Below are 24,901 nucleotides of genomic sequence, written 5' to 3'. Positions count from 1 at the left end.
TACACGTACTGCTCTGTCCAGTACATCGGAGAGTTCCTTCAGGAGCGTTTTTTCTACCAGTGCCTCCTATGTAAAAAGCAGTGAGTGGCTTCACATGTGGGTTTGGCGATCTCACTCTGCTAATGAAGCCCTTCGTTCTCCCCGTCATGGCAGCGGCCCCATCAGTGCATAAACTGTGACAGTCCTTCCAATTCAACCCCCCCCCCGTTCAAGATATTCTGTTGTCACACAATATATTTCTTCTCCCGTTGTTTTGTCGGGCATTTATTTACAAAATAAAAAAGTTTCTCTATTACTGTCACCATCTACGAATCGAATATTTGCCAGGAGCTGTGCGTGCTCACTAATCTCAGTCGACTCATCCAGCTGCAAGGAAAATATCTGGATCAGATGGATCGGATTTTTTCCAAAATCACACTTTCAATGTCTGAAATGACATGTCTTCCATTCGCTTGCTAATTGTGTTGTTTGACAGGGGAACCTTTGATATTTCTTTCACTGCTTGTGGGCCTAGCATGGTGTTAACGATGGCTTTGCATGTAGGTAAGATTACAGTCTCAGCGATCGTGTGCGGTTTTTTTGAATTAGCTACTATTTCAGCCACAAGATAGCTTGCCTTTAATGCTTTCTCAGACACTTTTGCACTCTTCATCATAATTTCCTCTTGTTTTTCATGTTGCATTTTCAGTCGAATAAAATATTCTGCATCCTTGCTCACTAGAGATGGGTGATTTATTTGTCAGATGCCGTTTCAGTTTGCTAGAAACCATTGATTCATTCGACAATTTGTCTCCACATACCAGACACAGAGGAAGAGGACATGATGGATCTTCGATAAAGATGAAGCCATATGACAAGTAATTGTCGATATATTTTCTTTTCTTCTTCTTACTGCTGCTCTCAGCGGCCTACTCTGGGCTGTTACATGAGGAAGTTGACAGCCCAGAAGCATCTGGAACTTTTCTTTTTAGAAATCTGTCCATATTCTTTTGCACTACACACACATCGTCAAGGATAAAACACTCGCATATACTTTACGCATACAGACGTTGACGTGCTGACAGGTCAGTGAGGGGGCGTATCGATTTTTTTAAATTTATGTGTCTGTCTTATTTGGCATTTCAGACATTAGATATTCCTAATATTTATTAATTGATTTATTTACATTTTATCATAAAAACAAAAAAATAACTTGAAAGACTTTTACACGGCACCCCAGTTGGGAAACACTGCCCTAAATAAGCATCAGTACTTCTCAAGGTTTCACTAACCTGCAGGCACCTCTGAGAGGCTGTTACTGGAGGAAGTGGACATGCTCGGGACGGCTGAGGTCACAGTAGCAGACGAGGGGGTGGGGGCCGCAGGAGGAGCGCCTTTGGGAAACAAACGGTCCTGCCGTTTGAACTTAAACTTCTTCAGGAACGGAATGTCACTGAACTCCTGAGGAAGTATAACATTGTCAGGAGTCAGGACATGTTTGGATTGGGAGAACTACGTGCTGAAATTCAAAGACCACAGATCTACTAACCTCAGGAGTGACCCAGTCTTTGCGATCAGGTGTCTGAGTCTTGAATACACACTTGGTCCATGCAGAGATGTCTCCAGTACAGTAGTATGCATCACTCTTAAACACAAGTTGCCCTTTGCAAGTCTCACAAGGCTTCAGGGACCCAAACGCCATGCAATCTGATAGCCGGTCCACAACCTGTGAATCAAATAAAAATTTTATTAAAGAAATGATAAACAAAGTCATAAAGGTATAGTGAAAATAGTCAAAGATGCTACTTGGTATCTGACTTTTGATGCTGCTATTGAAATTACCAGTCATACAGCGAGCATCAGGTCAAATCAGCATTCCAATATGGTTTTTCTGTATTGCACACTTACATTTGACTCCCCAGAGGGAATTTCCTGTTTGTTAGCAATAAGCAGTTCCTTCATGTCATTGATGGAGCAAAACTTCTTTAGCTTGTCTTTAATTCCCCAGATCAGCTGACTTTGCTCCTAGAATACATCAAGAACCAGATAAAAGCATTTATAGGCTGATATATTTTCTAATATTTACAGAAAAAACAAAGAGCAATAAGTTAAATGTTGGGAGCCAACGCTACAATACATTTTTTACAGATGCCTCAATCATGTGTCACGGCTCTGTAGTGACAGCAGGAAAAAAGAATCCTAAATGCAAATAATAAAATGCTAAACTAGTTATAAAATCATTTTAAGAGTAGAAAAACAAATAGGGGTTTGAAAGTTTAAATGTGCAAAATTAATTTCTACATTATATTGGTGTAAATTAATTTGTTAATAGGTAAAAATTATCCACAGTAATCAATACCATGTTATAGATGATCTCATACCTTCAGTTTCAGCTCCAGTTTTTCATCTTCTTTCTTCTGTTTCTTAGAGACTCCTCCATCAACATCATCTGTCTTTCTCTTCCTGAGAGAAAAAAAAAGACGTTTGTAAAAACAAACAACAAAGACGACCAGATGTAAATTCAATGTAAAACACATCGTAAATTCTAGTGGTCATTTTGAAATAAGGTCATTACTTAAATACGCTGCAAACAACCGACAACATTTCTTGATTCTCAATGATCAACTGAGGTATTCACCAGTTAAATACTTCTGCTTAATGATGCTATTCTTAATTATGAAAACTATTACAAAATGCATTTGTTATTTTAAAGCTGAAATAAAATAAAATATAAATAAGATTAAAAACTTAAACCTAAAAAATAAAATAAAAAAATCAAGTAACTAACTGAAATAAAATGTTTAAGCTGAAGTTCTAAAATGGCTAAAAAATAAAATACAAATAAATAGAATTAAGAAAAAGTTAAAATGTCAAAAGCAGATAACAAAATTAATAAAATACTATAATGATATGTAAATAATACTTAAATTACACTGCTACATTGCTCCTTTATATTGATGTAAATAGTATAGTCTTAATTGTAGTAGAAATTTTAATAGTCATTGATCCCAAACAGGTATCATAAGAGAAAGAACCTATTCAATGTATAAAAGTATATGTGTGAACGTGCTTGTGCGTGACGTTTCAGGAACATATGGGACAGGACCTCTGACCTTAGGGACGGTCAATTTTGGCCAGCTTATTTCAGTACCAGTTTGTGTCTTTAAGCAGAAACTGAACAGCAGTAAGGACCTTATCTGAGTGGGTGAAAGGTACAGCGGGTGAGGAGGAACCTTGAAAAGAGTGTAAAGGCTGTCTCATATCTTCCTGTTGGGGTCACTCTCTTGCACAGCGTAACTTCTGTGTACTAGACTGAACCTATTCTTGCAAGAATAAATACTTTTCTTTTTTATTAATTTTACTCTGAGTGTCTCTTATGCAGTGATGATGTTTAACAAAATTTATGCCACAACATTGTAAACTTGAAAAAACAAACCCTGATCCATGATCTGATCACCTGATCTGAATGTTGAACTTTTCCACTTTGTGGATTTGAGTTAATCCTACAGAGAGATTTTGGTCTCCTCTGAGCTAGTGTAGCGGCTCATCTATCAGTGGACCTCATTAGAAGATTATCAGTCCTCCGAGTCACAGTCATGTCTAGACAGGTTCCTCTTTCTGGTGCCCATCATAATGCCGATCATTAATAATTCACCTAATGACAAACAAGCTGATCTCAACATCACCACTGAGCCTACTTTCCCTCAATAATGTAAATAACGCTCAATTGGGTGGCGATAATGATGACCGATAGTGGGAAAAACAAACAGGGGCATTTGTCCCATTAGAATGAAAGCCTTATAAAAGCCCATATCACAGTGATAGGTGAAAGACAACACAGCGAGAGAAAATAAATTATTATAGATGTGGCATCTTTTGCTAATGGATAGAACATTTCTAAGTAGAACCAAAGTCGTCAAATACATTGGCAGAACATAGGCAAACAACAAACGACAAGTGACATCTCAAAGCAATAATACGAAGCATACACAACAGAGACTTGGTATGTACATCAATAATATTTACTATTAATTAGATGTTTTGAAAAAAAATTATTTTGCTAAATTTTAAGTATTTTTTAAGCTAAATTTTTTTTACTTTAACATTAATGTTTATATAATAATAAATTGTTTATTTGAAATTTATGCTTGTACTTTTATTCAGCAAAAGTGACAGTTAAGACCTTTATAATGTTACAAAAGATTTCTTTTTCAAATCAATTGTTCTTTTAAACTTTCTATTCAAATTATCCTGTAAAAATTTAACAGTTTCATAAAAATAATAAGCAGCACAACTTTTTTCAACATTGATAACAATAAGAAATGTTTCTTAAGCACCAAATCAGCATAAAATGATTTCTGAAGGATCATATGAGACTGAAGACTGGAATAAAGATGCTGAAAATTCAGCTTTGGATCACAGGAATAATTTACATTTCAACATATATTTGTTATTATATTAATACAAGCAGGGCTTGACATTAACGTTTTTGCTCACCAGCCACTGAGGCTAGTGGTTTTCCAAAGTTACTATCCACTTAGCATTTTCACCGGCCACAACTTTGACATTGATACCATAGGGAAAAACTGCTATATAGATATTTTTCATATTATCTCATAATTTGGCAGCCGGTATATTAGTCTGTCACTTTAAGACCTGACCCACGGACCCATTATACTGTTTTATTTAGCCAATATACTTATCTTTATGTGCACACACCTGTAGGAGTGAGCACAAAATCTGCGGGAATGAGAAAAAAATGCTGAATACACGCAATCCCATGCCGAAATTCAAGCCCTGTAACAATAACAATATTAATCCGGCGCAAATGAAACGAGTGAAAGAAGGGTTTGTGTGTCAACTCCCTGTCGGAAAGATTAGAGAGTGAGAACACGCAGCTGCTATTGTGTATTCCGTGGAAGAGTGTCAGATATTTCAGTATTGATGATATGTATCGAAAAATCAACATTTTTGACAACACTAAATTGTGTTGTTTATTATTTCAGATGCCTTTTTAAAAGAGCGCAATTAAAAATGTATATTATATAAAATTCGAACCAGCAAATTCACTACTAGTAGGAGTGTCTGTGTTACACGCCACTGCTGAAATCCACCCGCATTTGGCGGGTTGACGAGTGTTAATGTCAAGCCCTGAATACAAGTATTGTGTATAAATAAGAAATGGAAAAAACAAGTGTTAAATAATGAAAGAACAATGGTTAGGGGCATGTGTGTTGTGGTTTTTTTGTTTACCATCTACACTTCACTGACCTGTTGTTTTACTTTGACCTAATCAAAAACTTTCAGACATAACACTGGATATAACATTTCAGAAAGTGAAGTGTTACTCCCCCCACTAACAAACATATGAAAAGGAGTTCTTGATTTCTTTACCGACTGATGGTTTATTCAGAAGGTCAATTCCTCATTCAAAGGCACAGTAAAGGCAATCAGATTGACCATTTTATATCATTTTAAAGGTGCAATGTGTAATATTTCTGAGGATCTATTGACGGATATAAGGGCTGTGCAATTAATCGAATTTCGATTTCAATTTCAATTTCGGCTCCGAACGATCTCCAAAATAGTACAATCGAGTAGAAACGATTATTTTGCCATGTTCTGTTTTGCAATATTTTTTCTTGTGTTCTGAATGACTCGCGCACGCGCACATCCGCCCCTCCCGAAGCCATAAACTCTCTCAGCCTATACAGTCATAAATTGCAAGCACAATAAACTTCACAATAACAATTGGCTAATTTAATATAGACTGGAGTGAGACCATAGACGTCTCTCGAGCTGTCGCAATCTCTTTCTGCTCGATCACTGTAGCGCCTCAGTTCAAGCGTACGGCAGCACGAGCGCACGTGACCTGATCATCTGCTCCGCTTTACAGCACGAAACAAATCGAGAATGAACACAGGGAGCGACATTAACACTTGTCTGCTTGTCCGGGAAAAGGGGATTTTTAAGTTGCAAGTGAAAGAGTTTTACTTGCCCGACCGATCGAAACGCAAGATGGTTTTGATCTTATACAGTCAGTGTACACAGAGATTGGTAATGGATAGTTTCTGGAAGCTGTGCTGCCTGTCTATTTGTGATAGAGACATTAGTGGAGAAATCAAAACAAATGAGCCTAACAGCTCATGCAAAAACTCACAGAAGAAACATACTGAGGTAGAAATGTTGAGTTTTTATTTATTTATAATATATGATATATTTAAGTAACATAACACGACTAAGGGCTGTTCTATAATATCACGATTGCAAGTTACATTTAATTTATAGTTTAATAAACAAGTAGCCTAGTTTATATGTAGAAACTTACATTTTTGACGCAATATTGACTGGTTTTGTTCTATTTCACTGACGAAAATAGTTACAAAAGAAAAGCAACACTAAAGCGCTGTGTTTTGTTACTGAATGATTCATTATTTTGAACAACTCGTTTTAATGAATGACTCAATGATTCATTTATTAAGACGGTCACTTGCCGCCACCTATTGATTTATTGTTTAAAGGTATCATTGATTTTATTTTTTATTTTATTATTTGTTTAAAAATTAATCTCATAATATTTTTACAGTTGTAATTTTGCAGTGTAAATTAATTTGATTGATAACAGCCCTTTTTATTAAAACTGAATTTGATCAAATGTAAGTGTGTAAAATGTGTAAAAAAATCATACACCGCGGATCCCCTTACATTGAAATGCGCCGACATGTTTCTACAGTAGCCCTAAACGGACAAACGCGCTTCGTTACTATGTTGCTCTTCGTGCAAGGAAGCAAGCTTAGTTCAGCGAATAAAACACTGACACAATGATGAACAAGTAACAATAATATTCGCAATAACATATAATTTTACTGAATAATTAATTTCTTAATTTATCCTTGTAAAGAAACCTCATTGCTGAACTGGCTACTCTCTGCTGTCTCAGACAATGACATTTTCCTATCGGCCACCGTAACTTTTGTTGGTTGCAATTCGTAACCTCACCACTAGATCAGGGCTCAACATAAAAAAAAATCCCCACTGGCACCCAGGGCCAGTAGATCAGAGTTTAGCTGGCCCCTTCTATATTTTTTACTGGCCCTGAAAGAAATATAAGGAAAAGCGCTTTTCCATTAAACTGTATTTATTGTATACATTAGGATTAATTTTTCTTGTCCCCTCACAATGACAGTAAACTAATTATTACATTACATGAGTGATGAGTAACGTCCATAGGCCTATTTTCACTTCAAAATGGCGAAATTAGACAAAAGTATATTAGTTTGCCTGATTATTTTTTGTCATTCGTTTAACATTTATGACCTAAAAAAGCTGTCAATGAAAAAAAATTTTAAAAATGAAGAACAAAATGTTGAAATTGAAGGATATGGAAACAAATGTAATGTAGGCTATGCAATAGGCTATATTATGTACAAAAAGGTGGTTAAAATCACATTACATTCTAAAATTGTAACATTACAATCTAAAAACTTTGTTTTTAAAATGAATAAAGGCTAAACTAAAAATGAAAATAAAAACAAAAGCAAACACTAATTATTTTAGCCTGCATTTGATTACCCCATTATAATGGTCACTCTCATAAAAATATACTTGTAGGTTTAAAATTCCACATATGGCAAATTTATTGTCTCCAACAACAAATATTTTAACAACGTATATTTTTATTGCACTACTCTTCTATTATGCTCGTCTGTTTGGCGCGCATGCGCGGGCGCTCGTTCACGGAAGCTTGAATTTTAGCGGAGATTCACTTGTAGAAGCTCGTCCTCTGCTGACAGTGAAATGGACATATTTGTTTGACTTTCTAACATTTACAGATGGAGAATATACATGTGAAATGTAAGTTAAGCACAAAGGAAAGCACCACATCTCAAACGCATTAAACAGCGCCAGTATTTATCTGTCAGTCATCTGACAGGGCAAGCTGCTTTAAACTAAACTATATCTTACCAGTTATTTTGAAGCGCTTAATATAAACTTGTGTCATGTTTAGGACAATAGTACTGTTATTTCACTGCAGGAGCTCACATTGCTTCCTCCGCTATATTTTTCAGATGTGCTCGTATCAAACTACTGTATCGATATAAACGGTATTGCTTCATTCCATATCGTTTAAAAAAAACCGATATATTGTACAAACTCGATATACTGCCCAGCCCTACTAGGAATGTCCTCTTTCTCGTATCAGCCTCGTAGTTCTTTGACATTTTAACACGTTATAAATAACCTGAAGTAACATTGACACTCTTCGCACCACTGTGTATGACGTTTGCTGTTTGTTTTGCTGATGGCCAGTCACTGGCCCCGGGCCATCGGGCCATTGCTTATGTCGAGCCCTGCACTAGATGCCGCTAAAAATCACACACTGCACCTTTAATGCAAAGCTTAATAACTGATTTTCAATCATCGTTTTTCTTCCTGGCTTGGTTTTATATCTACAGGTCAAAATGAATGAGTCTATCGCCAACTTCACTTTCTCGCCGACTCTGCTCTACCTCAACAAGACTTTTATGAATGTCACCTCTTATGAAAATAACACATTTGTGCAGTTCACCTATGGCCTGTCCACCATGTCCACACTTACGCAAGATAAACATACCCAAACTACCTCTACTACAACAACTACAACAGTTGCACCTAACATCCTAGCATCAATAAACCTGCCTTATACGATAGCCGAGCTCATCATAGCCCTCCTCTCCACCGTGGGCAACCTGCTGGTTTGTGTTGCAGTGGGACTGAATCGAAAGCTCCAAACGGTTACGAACTACTTCCTGGTGTCGCTAGCAGTGGCGGATATATGCGTGGGTGCCCTGGCGATCCCTTGCGCCATTATGACGGACCTGGGAATTCCACGGCACAATCTGTATCTGTGTTTGCTAATGTTATCTGTGCTCATCATGTTAACCCAGAGTTCCATCTTCAGCTTGCTGGCGATCGCTGTGGAGCGTTACGTGGCCATTTTCATGCCCTTCCAGTACCACCGGCTCATGACACCTCGCAACGCAGTGCTGGTTTTGTGTGTGACTTGGACACTGGCCTTCCTGATCGGTCTGGTGCCGTTGATGGGCTGGCACAAGCCTCTATCTGAGTCGGGCTACTGTTTCTTCGTGTTTGTGGTGGATATGACCTACATGGTCTACTTCAACTTCTTTGCCTGCGTCCTGTTCCCACTGGTGGTGATGTTCCTCATCTATGCGCAGATCTTCGTCACAGTCAAACGACAGATGAGGAGGATTGCAGCAGAGCGGGGCGGCGCGACCAACACAGAGGGAACGGCGAAGATGAAGAAAGAGATGAAAATGGCCACTTCGCTCTTTCTGGTCCTCTTCCTTTTCACGGTCTGCTGGATTCCACTTCATATCATAAACTGCTTCCTGCTACTGTGCCCTTCATGTCCCGTTCCCCTACCGCTGCTACTAACGGCCATTATTCTCTCCCATGCAAACTCGGCTGTTAACCCTTTCCTCTACGCCTACAAGATGAAAACCTTCAGAAAAGCCTTCAAGGCTATCTTTCTATGCGGCAGGGGCATCAGTGATGGTGATGAGCAGAATGATGATGGGGGACGCAACAACACCCAAAGAACCTAAGACTTAATCTAGTCCTAAAGTAAAGCCTGAAAAGAATCAAAACAATGGGAGTAAAAACTAAATTCTAAGGTGATTTGATGTGTAAATCCAGACCTATATTTTCTACGAGTCACTCTTGTCTACATTAGGGCTGTAAAATATATCAAAATTATCAGAATATTGCAAATGTATATATCGCGATATGCATATCGCAATGGCTTGCAATAACTGGGGTCATGAACAAAAGACAAAGAGAAAATCCCTCACTGCTCGTAGCTTTGTAGCTTTAATAAGAATCAGGATGTATATTTAATTCATACAGCGTTTTTATTTACATTTGATTATTTAGTTTCTGTTGTTAACTAAACCTAATGTAGGATAACCTGAAACCCTGTGGTTTACACTGATGTTAAAATAACACTTATGCTACAGTAAAACACTGCTGTTCACTTTCAGATGTTGTAGAGATGTTTCCTTGTTACAAAAAGAATGTGAAACATGTATGTAGTTAATATAATTTTACATATATTTTAAAGATAATTTAAGTTTATTTTACACTTTTTAAGCATTATTATATTGCATATCGAATATCGCATTATTTAATGAGTTATCGCATTTTTCTTCAATATTGTGCAGCCCTAATCTATGTTTCTAAGAAGCATTCTTTGATTTGAGAGAGAAAATACTTTTTTTAACTTTTTTTTTAAACTGTACAATTTGGACAAATTTTGGACAATTTTGTGATTTTATATTATTATAACTATAAAATAATAGTAGTTATTATTATTTTTAATATGATTATAAATATTTACTAAAAAAAAATTTTTTTCACAAAACAAGAAATAAAACTATTGTAATATTTCACTGTAAAATAAAAAGAGTGCCAATTTCATTTTGCAGTACAACTTTACAATACAATACTAACATTTATTCCTGCATTAATTTTTTTCATTTAAAAATATTAAAGATCAAACTTTTATATTGGCGGAAAAAAAATATCCCGCCAATATAATGGCTTGTTTCCACTGAGTGGTACGGTACAGTTCGGTACGGTACGCAATTATTTGCGTTTCCACTGTCAAAAGTTGTGAATGGAACCAAAAAGCCGAACCGTACCGTACCACTTTTTAGGTACCCTTCCGTTGGGGTACCTAGCACAGTGGTACGGTACTAAAAGGTGGAGCTAGACTCACTGCAGAACGTTGATTGGTTGACAGAGTATCGTCACTTGCGCGTGCTACAAGGGGATTAGAAGCGCCATTTTTAAATATACAGTTGAAATATAATGCTACTGTTATTGTGTCACGAAATGTAGTTTTAAGAGTTTTCAGGCAAGAATGTAGTTTTTTAAAGCTCAAATCTGTGGTTTATTTATAGATTTATGATAATTTGACTGAGATCCATTCCAAGCAATCACCGGGCGCTCGGCGCTCATGTATCCCATCTGGAACAGCCTTTCCTCGGCTGAAACTGAAATTTAACAAAAAGAGATAGGGTTGAGTTTTGTCATTTTTTATTTTATTACAAGATCATCTGTAATGTTGTTTATTGCAACATTTGTACCAATGCACATATGGCCTGGAATATGTTTAATATTTTTAAATTTGAAGGAAAAGAGGCAGGGTTGTGTTTTATATTTAGTTTTGTTATAAATATAGGCTACCATACATACATGCAGTGCCTGAACCACATTTGTGTGCTTATAATGTTTAAAATGTATTTAAATGAAATCGAAAAGAAGCAGAGTGGTGTTTTATAACATATTTCGTTTTATTGTTGCCTAAAATGTACATATGGAGATAACCGGAATAGCAGAGCGAATGGAGTGGCGCTTTCAAGAATGCGCTGTTCCATTAGCAGAATTACTGGACTCGCGTCCTCGGGAGTCATTCTCCTGAGTTGGACTTTGCGTAGGCTACTTGATATTGAGAAACGCGTAATGCCGGCGCTTTTTCTTGTGACAAACATGCCGAGAAGCAAGAACAAGATCTGCTGTATGTCATCCATTGTTGTTTACTATGTCGCTCTCTTCTTCGCGCGAAAATGACGTTGATCGCTTCTTTCCGCCAAACACCACGCCTATCAAGTAAGGGTACTGTTGGCGGTGGAAACGCTAGCCGGATTATGGTTTACCGACCCAAACCGAACCGTATGGTACTGTACCGTACCTCTCAGTGGAAACGAGCCATAAAAGTTTCCCGCCAAAAAATTGGATGCGCTCAGTGCTTGTCATATACCACAACTATTCAATGTTTTCAACCACATAGCCTAATGTTTATTTTAGGTTTCAGACATATTTATATATACATAAGTACTACCAAAATAATACATTTATAGTTTGTAAAATATACACACTGGTGTTAATGGAAGCAGCAATAACAATCCATTCAAATCTATTAAGCTGAAATTGCTACACAAACCTATCCAGTTTCATAAACAGGTATGCTGCATTTCTTGTAAAACCTAAAACTGTGCTTAAACAGTTTGAGGCAACATGACAGCAAAAATAAATCGAATGCTCACCCTTCATTCTTCACTGCGGGAAGTCTTTTCTTCAGCTCCTCCTTGTCTTCATCTCGTAGAGCTCCGAAACCTTTGAGCTGGGCGGCACTGTACTCTGGTTTAAACAATAGTTCCTCACGCTGGCTCACAAAGCAGCTAGTGTGGTACCAGCGATCTATCAGACCAAGCTGAGGTTTCTCTGGGTCCACTGTCTTCTTTGACACACGGATGTGGTCCTGAACATCAGCAGGGAAGAACAGATTAACTTATAACTAATGTCTTGTGTTCAAAAAGCATAATTTGTTAAAGGGACCCTATCATACTATTTTAAAGTTTCCTAATGTTGTTGTGGAGTCTCCTACAACATGTTTACATGCATCAAAGGTAAAAAAAAAAACTGTTTAATTTCCTCATAATATACATTTGCACATCATCACATTTTCAATGATTCTCAAACGTCTCAGCAAATGAATCAATCTCTCTAAATCCCTCCTTTCCGCAAGCTACTCTGTTCTGATAGGCTAGACAGCTCAGTCTGTTGTGATTGGCCTACCATGTACAGCGCGTCGAGAACAAAAACACCCATTGCCATAACAACTTCAGCTCTGCTTGTCCTGAGGCTGTAAACTAAACACAGTAACGAACAATGACGTCAATTTTACCATATCAATGCGAGTGCGAGTCCGATGATGAAACACTGTTATTCAACCTGAACCTCCATCGCCAGGACAACTTGAGAAGGACGTTTCACAGTGATACACTACTCAGTTTGAGGTACATTATAAGATGTTGCAACTGTAATTCCTCACCATCAGCATTAACAAGTGCATGTTTTTTACTTGTACTAATTTATTTACCGAGTATATTTCTAATATACTGCGGTGAATACGTAGCCTGGGTTTCCCCATGCTGCCTTGCACGCAACGCGATTTTATTCACGCTGCTAGGCAGTCTGGATTCCATGGACCAGATTTTCGCCTCAGCGAGGAGACCAATCACAGAACGGGGAGGGACCAGCAAGACGATGACGACGTCTATGCGACACACCAAAGCAGTTTGTTTATACCTATGGATCCAACATGGCAGCAGACGCGAAGTTACCTTTCGATGCAGCCTTAGATATTGTTCTAAGTAATTTAGTTAAATCTCTTCTTCCTCGTCTAATTTCTGTCGCTCTACATACGTCATCTGGTATAATTGAAACAATTGGCTATGAGCTACGTACAGGCGCATTTGATAGACATTCGTAGCACCCAATAAACGGCTCTGGGCACTAGTAAACCACGCCTCAAATACGAGAAAATGAACGTGGTTCCCAGACCCACGTCTCAATGAGATGAGGCCTGACGTTAGCCAGGCCAGTGAATACGTGGAAACTGTATCAACAGGGCTCGAAATTAACTTTTTTACTTGGTAGCATTGGTGCTACCAACAACGAAAAGTTAGGAGCACCAGCAAAAATTTAGGAGCACCCACCAAATTTGACGTTTCGCTCTGCCAGTATAGTGGAACGACCGGCAGCATTCTGGTGATTAACCCCCTGGGGTCGGCTATCGCGTGCTTTTTTTCTTATCAGTGCAAAAGAAACTCAAATAACTCCGTCGATTTTTGTCATACAGGCAAGTGTTATACATCATTAAAAACTGTTAAATGTCTTCTTTTTTGTGTACACTAAAAATAAAAACAAAAAGTTGTGTTTTTCGTAAAATAAAGAAAAAAAACATGATGCACGTTCTGCCTTCTCTCTCAATGTGAAGTTCATTCTGAAACACGACAGAAACTGATCTGTAACTCAGCCAATACTTGCCACCCACACATGAAAGTAATGTCTTTACAAAGCTTGAAGTCTCCTTTTTTTAAATAAATCATATCAAAAACAAATATTCTCGGTTTAAGAAGTCCGTATGAAAGCAATGACATGTACAGTTTCTCCAGCCCGAGCTCATTAACTTTAATTTGACCACACCCCCACAAGTTCGAGCTGTTCTCATTCAAATGATCCACGTGAAGGAACGCAGAGCTGTTAACGCCCTCATCAGCTCGAAACAAAGAATCAACGACTCCAGTATTTCTCTACTTTTCATCAGTTTGGAAGACTGTTTGTGCTGTGGATTTACTTTGGATTTACCTCAGAAGACGACGTTTTGTCTATGAGAACAATTTCTAAGGTAAGAGACATAATAGTAAGTGTTTTACTGTTGCATAAACTTTACATTGTAGCTACTAAACTGGTGCCAGCTTAAAATGTTATGAAATGAGATACAAGTATCCTAGTATGAGTGTTTATTCTAATATGGTGAATATTTTAATGTTTAGACCTGTGTTTACTGTTAAATACTGTGTTTGTGGATATCTGCTCAAACGTAGATGTATAATGTAACAATAATGTTTCATAGTTTGGAGTGGCTCGATCGCTGCACGCGCTGAGTTTGGGTCTGAGTCACGCTGTGTGTTTGAAAAGCAAAACACGCCACACATTAGGCTTCACGCCAAACTCATCTCATTTCATAACGAATAGAAATATTTGAAGTAACATATGATAAACAATATATGTTTGTCTTGTGTAGTGTTACTGAAATTATCATTTTTAACGATTTATAGGCTGCCTGCTATCTAGGCTATTGTTATTATTTTATGCAGCCCTACACATGCCTATATACAAGGCACAACAAACTAGGTGTTCGTATATATATATTTACAAAATACATATGCAAATATACACTGCCGTTCAAAAGTTTGGGGTCGGTAAGATTTTTAATGTTTTTAAAAGAAGTCACTTATGCTCACCAAGGCTGCATTTATTTGATTAAAAATACAAAACAAACCCAGTAATATTGTGAAATATTATTTCAATGTAAAACAGCTGTTTTCTATGTGAATATATAGTAAAAAGCGTAATTTATTCCTGTGATCAAAGCTGAATTTTCAGCATCATTACTCCAGTTTTCAACATTGATGATAATGAAAAATGTTTCTTGAGCATCAAATCATCATATTATACTGATTTCGGAAGGATCATGTGACACTGAAGACTGGAGTAATGATGCTGAAAATTCAGCTTTGATCACATGAATAAATTACACTTTACTATATATTTACATAGAAAACAGCCGATTTCATTGAAATATTATTTCACAATATTACTGGGTTTGTTTTGTATTTTTAATCAAATAAATGCAGCCTTTGTGAAGTTAAGTGACTTCTTTTAAAAACATTAAAAATCATACCGACCCCAAACTTTTGAACGGCAGTGGGTGTATATGTGTGTGTGTGTGTGTGTGTGTGTGTGTGTGTGTGTGTGTGTGTGTGTGTGTGTGTGTATTGCGAGAATCGTGCAGCCCTATAGTTTGTCTTGATATCAACATGTTCACAGGTGTTTATTTATTTATTTTTTAGAAAGGGACCAGATGCCACTGGATGAGTCCTGCTGACTTCAACATTCACATGAGTCTCTGTACATGAACATGGTAAAATGAAAGTCAAACACCTTGGACATGACAGGTATGTAGGCTACTTTGTTTCAGGAATGGCACAAAGGTGTGTGACTGTTTAAGTATTTTTCTTTAGATCAGTGTGTTTACTAATGTGCTTTCTGTCCTTTGTTGTGCATCTTAGGATCATGTTGTGTTGTAAATAAATCCAGACAATCTAAAAGCCATTCTTTTTTTAATTTCTCCTCATTCTTTGTGCAAGGCTCCTCATAATGATCGGGCCTGATAGCACCTGATAGGGCCAATAGGGCAGGGTGTTTGTCTTTCTCAGGTGTAAAATGCATTCATATTAATGAGACCACGCCTCCTCGCATAAAGCTTTCTCACACAAAACACGTCATACAAATTTTAAATCAATACATTGTCTTATCTAAGTGAGTATGCAAGATGATTTTCACATAGTTTTTGGAGCAAATATTCTTGGCTACGTGATACAATTTTATAGACTATAAACTATATTGAACTTGCGGAATCAACAATAAAATCTACGTTGATTCAACGACAAGCAGGAGAAAGGGATACATTTAGCCGTCTAGCTCCATAGACTCCCATTCATTCTGCACTCGCCCGCGATCACCTCCAGTGGAATTCTAATGGAACTGCAACCAAGATGATACAATGGGGCTAATAGGAAGTGCCAAGGCTCTCAGAGTAAGACGGGCTCTGACACTGTGCAGTAATTTGCTAACGTTTTGTGGAGAAATAAAAACAGGTCGCACCACAACCATTATTTGCACTCGCACAAATGCTCCCAAATATATTTTTAGGTCGCACAGATTAAATTTCAGGAGCATATGGAACCAAAATGGTAATTTCGAGCCCTGATCAATAACAGTGCATGTATGCAACGTACATTAGCCAAGCTCTAGAGTGAATGATCTGATGTAACATAAACGTTGGTAAAACAAATATTTCCTTAGTGAGAACAACAGATAATCTGCATTAATAGACACAGTTTTAGGTAATAGTGGTCCGCAGCTGATTAGCAGAAGTATTTCAGTAAGATAGTAATAATGTGAGTTAGCCAGTTAGCAGGAGCCCTACACAATATAAAACTCAAAACGAAGTATTTTGAACACCATCTTTCAAGAGTAAGCGGTTTGTGAATCCTGCATTGACCTCTGAGATTTGAGAAGCAGTCGTCAGTTAAAAAAAGGGAACACAGCAGAAGTTTAGGATTATACTGCTGCGATATCGTGGTAAAGATTAATTTTAACCACTGATTCTTCACATGCTCATCCTTGGGGAGTGAAAACTGGCTTTACCTTCACACTATGCACAGCGCCGTCTTCTCGACATGATGCTATCCAGTATCCACAGGAATCAGCTGCCGGTTTGAGGGGGTTTCACGTTTCCCTGGTGTCTGCGCGTGCTATAAGTGGGCGGGCAATATACTGTTTCGTCTTGACGTCACAACGAAACGGCTTATGACTCGTTTGAAAAACGATTCATTAAATTGACTCAGAGTCGACTCTTACTTTTGAAAGACAATGACTCTATATACGGTGAACTTTCAGATTTAAAACTTTGCAGGATGTTTTCATTCACTTAGAGCTATGTTACACACTACATGAAAGGCCATTTTCAAAAATCCATAATAGGGCCCCTTTAAACAAAAGGAAATGCATTATGTACCTTTTCAATCTTTTGATCACATCCCTTGCAGGTGCTTCTGTTGGATTTGGCATACTCCACAGCAAAGTCATTCAGTGTCTTCTCCCCTTTAGCTGCTCCCTTCTGCTCTCCTTTCCCTGCAAAGCAAGGTGGATTAATGAATTAATTTAAGACTTAGTGAATTAACCCTCTGAGGTCGACTATCGCCCGGGCGCGATAGTCTCGCTTTTTTTCTTATCAGCGCGAAAGAAACTCAAAATACTCTGTTGATTTTGATCTTACATATTAAGTATTTACATCATTAGATCTTGATAAGTGTCTATCTTTTTTGTGGATACTCACAATAAAAACAAAGTGTTGTGCTTTTCGCCAAATAAAGAAAAACAAACATGATGCGCGTTCTGCCTTCTCTCTGTCAGTTAAGTCCATTCTGAAACCCTTCCGAAAATTAACTGTAATTCCGCGAATACTTGTCATACAGGCACGAGTGTTTTGCCATAATGAAGCTTGAACTCTCTTCTTTTAAATGAATTAATTTAATATAAAAAAAAACAAATATTCTCAGTATGTAATCTGTATGAAAAGAGAGAGATGTCAGTCTTTTTCTTTCCAGCTCATTATACCTAATTACGCGTTAATGTGCCACGCCCACGGAGAGCGTGCGGTATTCAACCGCAAATGATCTCTAAGGCAAGTCATTCAAACATGCCAACGCCCACCAGCTGGATTATAAAACACATCGTGTTTAGTAAGTATCTTACTACAGCTGTGTACACAGCGTATCCATACGCTGTGAGGAATAATACTATCTAATAACCCTGGAAAATGTACCAGAAGTGCTGGTAGTTTCATTTTGAGGAGCAACGGATCCAGCTGATGTAGTAAGTCATTTATTCTTAAGTGCTTTGTTCTAATCGCGATATTGAATAGTGTCTGACTGTAAACCGCAAAAAGACTGTTTAAATATGAATTGCGTGTCTGTGTGTAGGCTAAATTATGAATGAACGGCACAGACGCGCGCGCTTTGTTTACTACAGTTATACAGCGCGTGTCTGTGCCGTTCATTCACTCTCGCACCTACATTAGTAAACGTTATGTTTACATGAACACATCCAAACTATATTGCTATAGCCTACTAAGATGAGTAAAAATAGACTGAAATATGTTGAAATAAAATGTCTGTATAAGCAACAAACTGCAAATTCACATGTATATGCTAATATATCATACACAATGTTACAGACTAAATATGAATGTTTAGACGAGATTTTGTGATTAGTTTTGGATAGATTATAAAGTTTTGACTAAAAAAAGACTACAGTCACATTAAATAGGTAAGCTTTTGTTCACCAATTTCTGCTCATAGTTAAATATACTATATGATGTTTTATCAAAAATAAAGTAGCTATATTGAATTATCAACTAAGATGTTATTATAGTGTTTGTTCCAATATTCAAACTAATGAATCCTTACCTTTTTTAATACGTATGATAAAATGTATACTTTTTACAAAGAAATACACTTGAAATATTGTTAAAATTGTAATTGTTGTTGTAATTGTAACCTATTTGTAATTGGTACCAATTTCTAATTGTAAAATATGTATATATAGATAATTTCTTTTGTCCTTGCATTCTTTGGGACCCTGTGACACTCTTGTGTGAAAGGGCTAATTAATATGCAGCTCATTATGTATGTGGCACATTATCCGGCCTTTGTCTTCTCAGGTGTGAACACGCCTCCACGCATATTGCCTTTCCAAACAAAGGGTGTCTTATAAAATTTAAATCAATGTATTGTTTTGTGTAAATGATTAGGCAGGATGATTTTCAGATCATTTTGAAGCAAACATTCTAGGCAACAACACTCAGTCAAAAGTCTTGTGGACACATATTTAGTATGTGTTTTGTGGCCTTATTTCAGACACTAAGTTTTAGTTTTTTCAATAACCACGCATAAACATTATTCTCTAAAAAATACAAACATGTACATACATGTTGCTCACATATCACGGTAGCCCCGTTTGTGTTATATAGAGTAAATTTACACCTTTGCCATTAACATGTTTATAAATAACTGAAAAAAGCACAAATGTCAGAGCATGTCAGAACACCTCAAGGACACCAAAAACCCTTAGACCAGTGGTTCTCAACTCCAGTCCTCGGGACCCACAGCTCTGCACATTTTTTATGTCTCCTTATTTAACACCTGATTCAGATCACCAGCTCGTTAGGAGACACTCCTTGATCTGAACTGAGTGTGTCAGATAAGAGAGACATACAAAATGTGCAGAGCAGTGGGTCCCGAGGACTGGAGTTGAGAACCACTGCCTTAGACCTCAGAGGGTTAAGCCTAACTGCTTTGCAGCCCATATGGCAAATCTTACCAAACCAAATCATTGCTTAGTTTAAAGGGTAAGTTTGGTATTTTACACTTAAAGCCCTGTTTTAAGATAGTTTCTGATGAAATAGAACGGTTAAGATTGAAATTTGGACAAATGCTGCTGTCCCGAGAATTTTCGGTTTCTGTGGTAGCACCCCCGGCCTCCACAATGGTTTCAAAGGGGCACTGGAACAATCATTCATAAAACGCATTAAACTTTAGTTTATAAAGACGTGAAACTCACCGAGTGGTCTGGGGTGTTCACTGATATGCTCACACAAAAACCGCTGCAAAAGATGCTTTCCAACAGGTTTTATCGTAGTTTTGTCCATCTCCATTGACTTAAGTCAGTACCAAAACTACGATAATACCTGTTGGAAAGCATCTTTTGCAGCGATTTTTGTGTGAGCATATCAGTGAACACCCCAGACCACTCGGTGAGTTTCACGTCTTTGTAAACTAAAGTTTAATGTATTTTATGAATGATTTTTCCAGTGCCCCTTTGAAACAATTGTGGAGGTGCGGGGGGGTTGCTACCACAGAAACCGAAAATTCTCGGGACAGCAGCATTTGTCCAAATTTCAATCTTAACCGTTCTATTTAATCAGAAACGATCTTAAAAAAGGGCTTTAAGTGTAAAATACCGAGCTTACCCTTTAAAAAGACTATTATTTTAACAAATCACCTCCAGTAACACCTCCGCTCTCAATGGCTTTCTTTACTTTCTCCTGGTCATCCCAGCGCAGGTCAGTAAATCCAGATATGTCAGAGGGTGACTGTACTGCAGCCCGGAGCCAAAAGCAGGAAAAATGGTGCCAGTGAGGCACTTTGCCATCAAACATGGGAGACTGTGAGAGACAGACAGGAGCGGGATGATTAAGAAACATCCGCTAAAACACTAGTTCCCTGCAAAATGAAACTGAAAGCACATACAAATATAACATTACAGCAGTCAGCAGCTTGGTCATTTTTGGTTGAGGATTTGAAGTAAAATAGATCATGTCTAAACATATATTGTCAATTGTTACAGAAGTCTATCATAACCAAATCTAAACATTGAGTTTATTAAGCCATGAATCCAACTCTAAGAGAAATTCAGTCATTGCAAACGCATTGTTTCTTTAGGGATTCATTGTATTATCACCAATTCATTACAAGAACACAGCTTTTTTTTATTGTGTCCATATTTCCTTTTGTTTCTTGTTAATGTTGTCTAATGCACCACTAAAAGCAATTGCAAACTTATGTACATGTGAAATCATTATTGATATTTATTCCATAACCATTTAAATTCCTCTTGGGCCTGCGAAACTTACATAAGTTACATAACGGTACGTGTAATGCAATTGCGTTGACTACACTATGCGTTCAAAAGCATACCTGCAAAACACAAATGCATTTAACTTATACCAAAATACCATGATGTTTAATAGCAGCATTGGGTCAAAGTAGCATTACCTGCACCATAATGGCCATTCTCAGTGAGTCCTTAGCAATGTTTTCTTTGCATTTCTTGCAAGAGGCGCGTCCACTTTTCGCATATTCGGCTTTGTAGAGCTTGTCGTCCTGTGAATCAGCCATTTCTGCAGATATAATTGTAAAAAGTGGACGTTTGCGGTTTAATTCTAGTCACAGGGCAACAACTAACGTTACAATGCAATGACAAATAGCACTCAGTCCGCGTGCAGAAGCACCCGCGCAGAATACCAGCCCAAACTAATCGAGTCTACATTCCTCTAGAATAGAGAATACGCGCAGGCAGAATTAATCGAACTCGAGCTATCTTTCCGACAATGACTGTATTTTTAGTGACATGTTTTAAACATTACGACAGTTGTACTTCCACAGTGGTAAGGAGCAGTGGTGTTATGTTGTTAATGATAACTTTCATTCCTTCAAACTTTGATAACCTGCTCATTCGAAGTGATGGGAGAATCGCTGCATGGTGACGCCTGCTGGTCAGAACGCTTAAAACACCTTTTACAAACCAAATAAAATGCAAATGTTTTATTAAGTGTCTTCTATTGAATGCAGTTGCCACATTATAATATTATCAAATATGAAGTGACAGTATAATATGTGTTATAATTGTAAGGCTTGTTTTGTTAGTTTAAAGGAGAGCTTGGTTAGTCAGGCCAATAAGAGACTAACTAACAACTTTTCCTTTTTATTATGACAAATTTGTCATGAAAATGTCTACAATTCATTAGGTAAAAAACATATAGACATATAGTGTTTCACGAGTCGGGTCACAAAGAACCATTGAAATAATTATGACCACGAATCCCTGGTTCGATACAAATGATCGCAAAAGTTTCAAAGCAGTTTCGAACGCGTCCATGACTGCTAAAAACAGTCATAGGCTACATGCTATCCTCTACACAAAACAAAATGTAAGGATTGAAATCTTTGTGTTTGAATTTTACATTTCATAAAATAACTGTGGTCACTAACTATTTTGGCGTGAACTAGTTATCATGGTAAAGTTTTTGTAAGGGATGGGAATCATGGGATAGGCCAACTTTGGTATCTGAGAACCCAAGCCTGGATTTTTATCATAAAAAAGAGAACAGAAAAAAGGTAAATACATTTATTTATCTTTGTTTCATTTATACATATACATATCATATAATATGCAACTTGTTTTATCATGCAAATTCTATAATTATAACATTATATTTGTAGGGTTTGGAGCCCCATCTCGGCTCAGCCCCATCACGGCTCCAGACTCTGGGCGTGGGGGGACCACTAGGAGAAAGTAATCCTTTGACCTTTTTGACCGAATGCGTTGTAAAAAACAAAGAATTATGAGATTGAGTCTTGTGTTACAACCTTTACATCTACTGATCAAACACATCCGCGGCAGGGATTTGCTTGCTGATGCTCTCTCACGTGCGTAAATGTTTGTTTTGGTGTGTATCGTTTGTGCATTTCTCTTTCTCTGCCTCTCTTTGTCTCTCTTTTGATATCCTAGGGCCCAGGAGATCCGAGAGCGTAATGGAACGGGATTGCAGAGATGAGTATAAATGGCCCATGTTTTTGTGTAATATATCTATAAATAATTTGTTATTGTTCATATTGGGGGTTTTTTGTCTTAAGTTGAGTTCTTAAATGGTCTAGTGATCTTTTGCCAAGCGTGTCTGAGGTTACGGGTTCTAATCCGCACTCGTATAGTTTTTTTTCTCTCATCAAAACTGAATATGTTCATCAGTGGTTACAGTCTATATCAAGCAGGGACACGTTTGTGTGCAATTTATTTTGTGATTTCACCGGAATGAATAGAAAGTCTCCGCAACAGCGACAGATTGAAGCGCGCGTCAAAGTGAAGACTGCGCGAGGCACAAGAGAACACTGTATCCATGCAACTGATAGCATTGGCAACGAGCGCTCAGCTTCAAAAACAACACATTTTAGCGCTAGATCTCTCATTTAATAGCGAAAGTATAACTTTGCAACTCTGTGAGCCTCTTTGTTGATTTGATGATACAGCAGCTCATATTTACATGCATGAAATGTCCCTTTCATGTTGCCTTAACTGCTTTGAATAAAGACCTCATCTGTCAAAAAATTTTTCAAGTTACTGAGGGACAAATGGGGAGAATGTGTGTTCTGAGTAAACAATAAAAGTGGTGTCCAGTACCTTGTTTGAGTGCCGTGACCCATTTATTTCCACAGTGTATTTATGCTCACTTTAGTACAGCTCAGTCCATAGATCTTCATGAGTAAGTTTTTCTTTATATTGTGTCTTCTTGTACAAATGCTGCCTGCAACGTTGCCTCTTGGACACAGTCAAAAACGGTTTGCTTCCCCTCTCACACATCTGCCACTCATCACCTGTGTCTTACCTTAATGCCTTTCCTGTGATAATGCCCCTTACTTCTATCATACTTCTATCTCCTATTAAGTGAGATCACTTATTGTATGGTCACTTATTCCTAATATGAACTGTTTCACATGAAACCTCAAATGCTTTTGATTGCATGAGATTAAGTTTGTCAGTTTGTAAATGGCAGCCTGTGCCCTTTTGTAGTGTACATACTATTTCTCAACAAACTGTGATAACTGTGATTAAATTCAGTATATTATATACGTCTGCCATGTCGCCTCCCCTCAAAAGGTCCTGCCCCCCTCTCGCCACCCCATAAATAATTTTCTAGTTCCGCCACTGAGTGCTCTGTTTTGTCATTTGGTTAGCATTCTCTGTGGGATAGTTTTCTCACAGGAGCGGCTCATAGCATCCCACTGATTTGTTTTCTTATACTTATCGTGTAGCCTTAATATTTTGTTATAGTTATTTTGCTTGATATTTCTTTATTTCTTTATTTTCACTAGACTTGTTTGTTATGAGTGGTTATTGTTATATTTTGTTAAAGAAAATAAAACCTTTTCCCTTCATCAAGCGCTGGGTGTTTGATTTCTCTTTTATGTCACGGCTTGTAACAAGCTGGCCATAACAAGCCTATAAGCAAAGAGTTGTCTATTTCTTTTCTTTTCGTTTTGAATTGTTTTGTTTAAAAGTAGACATTTCCAGCTTTTTATATTCTCATGTCTGTGAGGAAAGTAGCCTATACGCTGAGTTTCGGTTAATTTATTTAAATTAAATAAATTAATTAAATTATTTATTAATTGGAGACGTGCTCGAGTTCATGAGCAACACTGTAAATGATTTCTGTTGTTTTCACAGTATTATTGATGTATTATCAGTGAAAGTTTACCGTAGAAACAGTTTACAGTACGTTTCTGTCAATTTGATAGCTTTTACAGTATTGTTGCTGTATTTCCAGCTTTGTCTTACTGTAGAAGCGATTTACAGGAAAGTTGCTGTCAATTTATGCTATTCTTTGAATAAAACAGCAGAGTGGTAAAATAATTACAGTAATCCTTATATTACTGTTAAATTGATGACAGTAATATTCCAACAGACAAGCCCAACAGAGGACGTTTTTTGGTTTATTGAGGTAATTTCAGCTTAGGAATTTTATAATAAATTGTTTCATAAGGTAACCCATATTAAGGCATTTAGCATATGCTTAAAAAAAGTTAAATATTTTATGTGGGTGTTTTTTAATTGCGTGTCTTTATGGTTGCCAGATTTGGTCACAAACCCAACTAATCTCATATGGTATAGACTACAATATTTTGGGTGGGAGATGTAGTCCCATCCAATGATCATTAACATAGGCTAAGTAAAATAGATAAAATCAATTCCCACAATGTTTTTTTTTATTATTATTATTATTATTTTGCTTTCTATAAACACACTTAATTACATAAAGAGCAGAATCGCACGGGATAGAGGCCTACACCTGGCAACCAATAATCTAAACCGTCAGCCATCACTCGAA

The 24,901-nt window shown here is 37.3% G+C and overlaps 2 protein-coding genes across 2 annotated transcripts in view; one reads left to right on the top strand and one right to left on the bottom strand.

Moving 5' to 3' along the window:
* The window catches only part of parp1 (poly (ADP-ribose) polymerase 1), a 50,499-nt gene extending 26,406 nt beyond the window's left edge, over positions 1–24,093 (bottom strand). Inside the window, exons 1-8 of the mRNA XM_077221191.1 lie at positions 21,015–24,093; positions 20,242–20,404; positions 17,195–17,310; positions 12,090–12,304; positions 2,361–2,442; positions 1,888–2,004; positions 1,529–1,705; positions 1,272–1,440 (exon numbers count right to left, since the gene is read on the bottom strand). Of these exons, the coding sequence (XP_077077306.1) occupies positions 1,272–1,440; positions 1,529–1,705; positions 1,888–2,004; positions 2,361–2,442; positions 12,090–12,304; positions 17,195–17,310; positions 20,242–20,404; positions 21,015–21,137 (1,162 nt within the window). The 5' untranslated portion in view covers positions 21,138–24,093. The remainder of the gene's footprint in view (positions 1–1,271; positions 1,441–1,528; positions 1,706–1,887; positions 2,005–2,360; positions 2,443–12,089; positions 12,305–17,194; positions 17,311–20,241; positions 20,405–21,014) is intronic.
* Positions 8,442–9,587, top strand: adorb1a (adenosine receptor B1a). The gene has a single exon (XM_077219968.1). It carries the CDS (start codon positions 8,442–8,444, stop codon positions 9,585–9,587), a length of 1,146 nt encoding a protein of 381 aa, XP_077076083.1.
* Positions 24,094–24,901: the final 808 nt, after the last annotated feature.

This window comes from Siphateles boraxobius, unplaced genomic scaffold (genome assembly GCF_051911475.1).
Source record: "Siphateles boraxobius isolate OS27281-9 unplaced genomic scaffold, OSU_SipBor_1 8, whole genome shotgun sequence".
In the NCBI taxonomy this organism is placed as follows: domain Eukaryota; kingdom Metazoa; phylum Chordata; class Actinopteri; order Cypriniformes; family Leuciscidae; genus Siphateles; species Siphateles boraxobius.
This window is presented reverse-complemented; position numbering and strand designations above follow the sequence as displayed.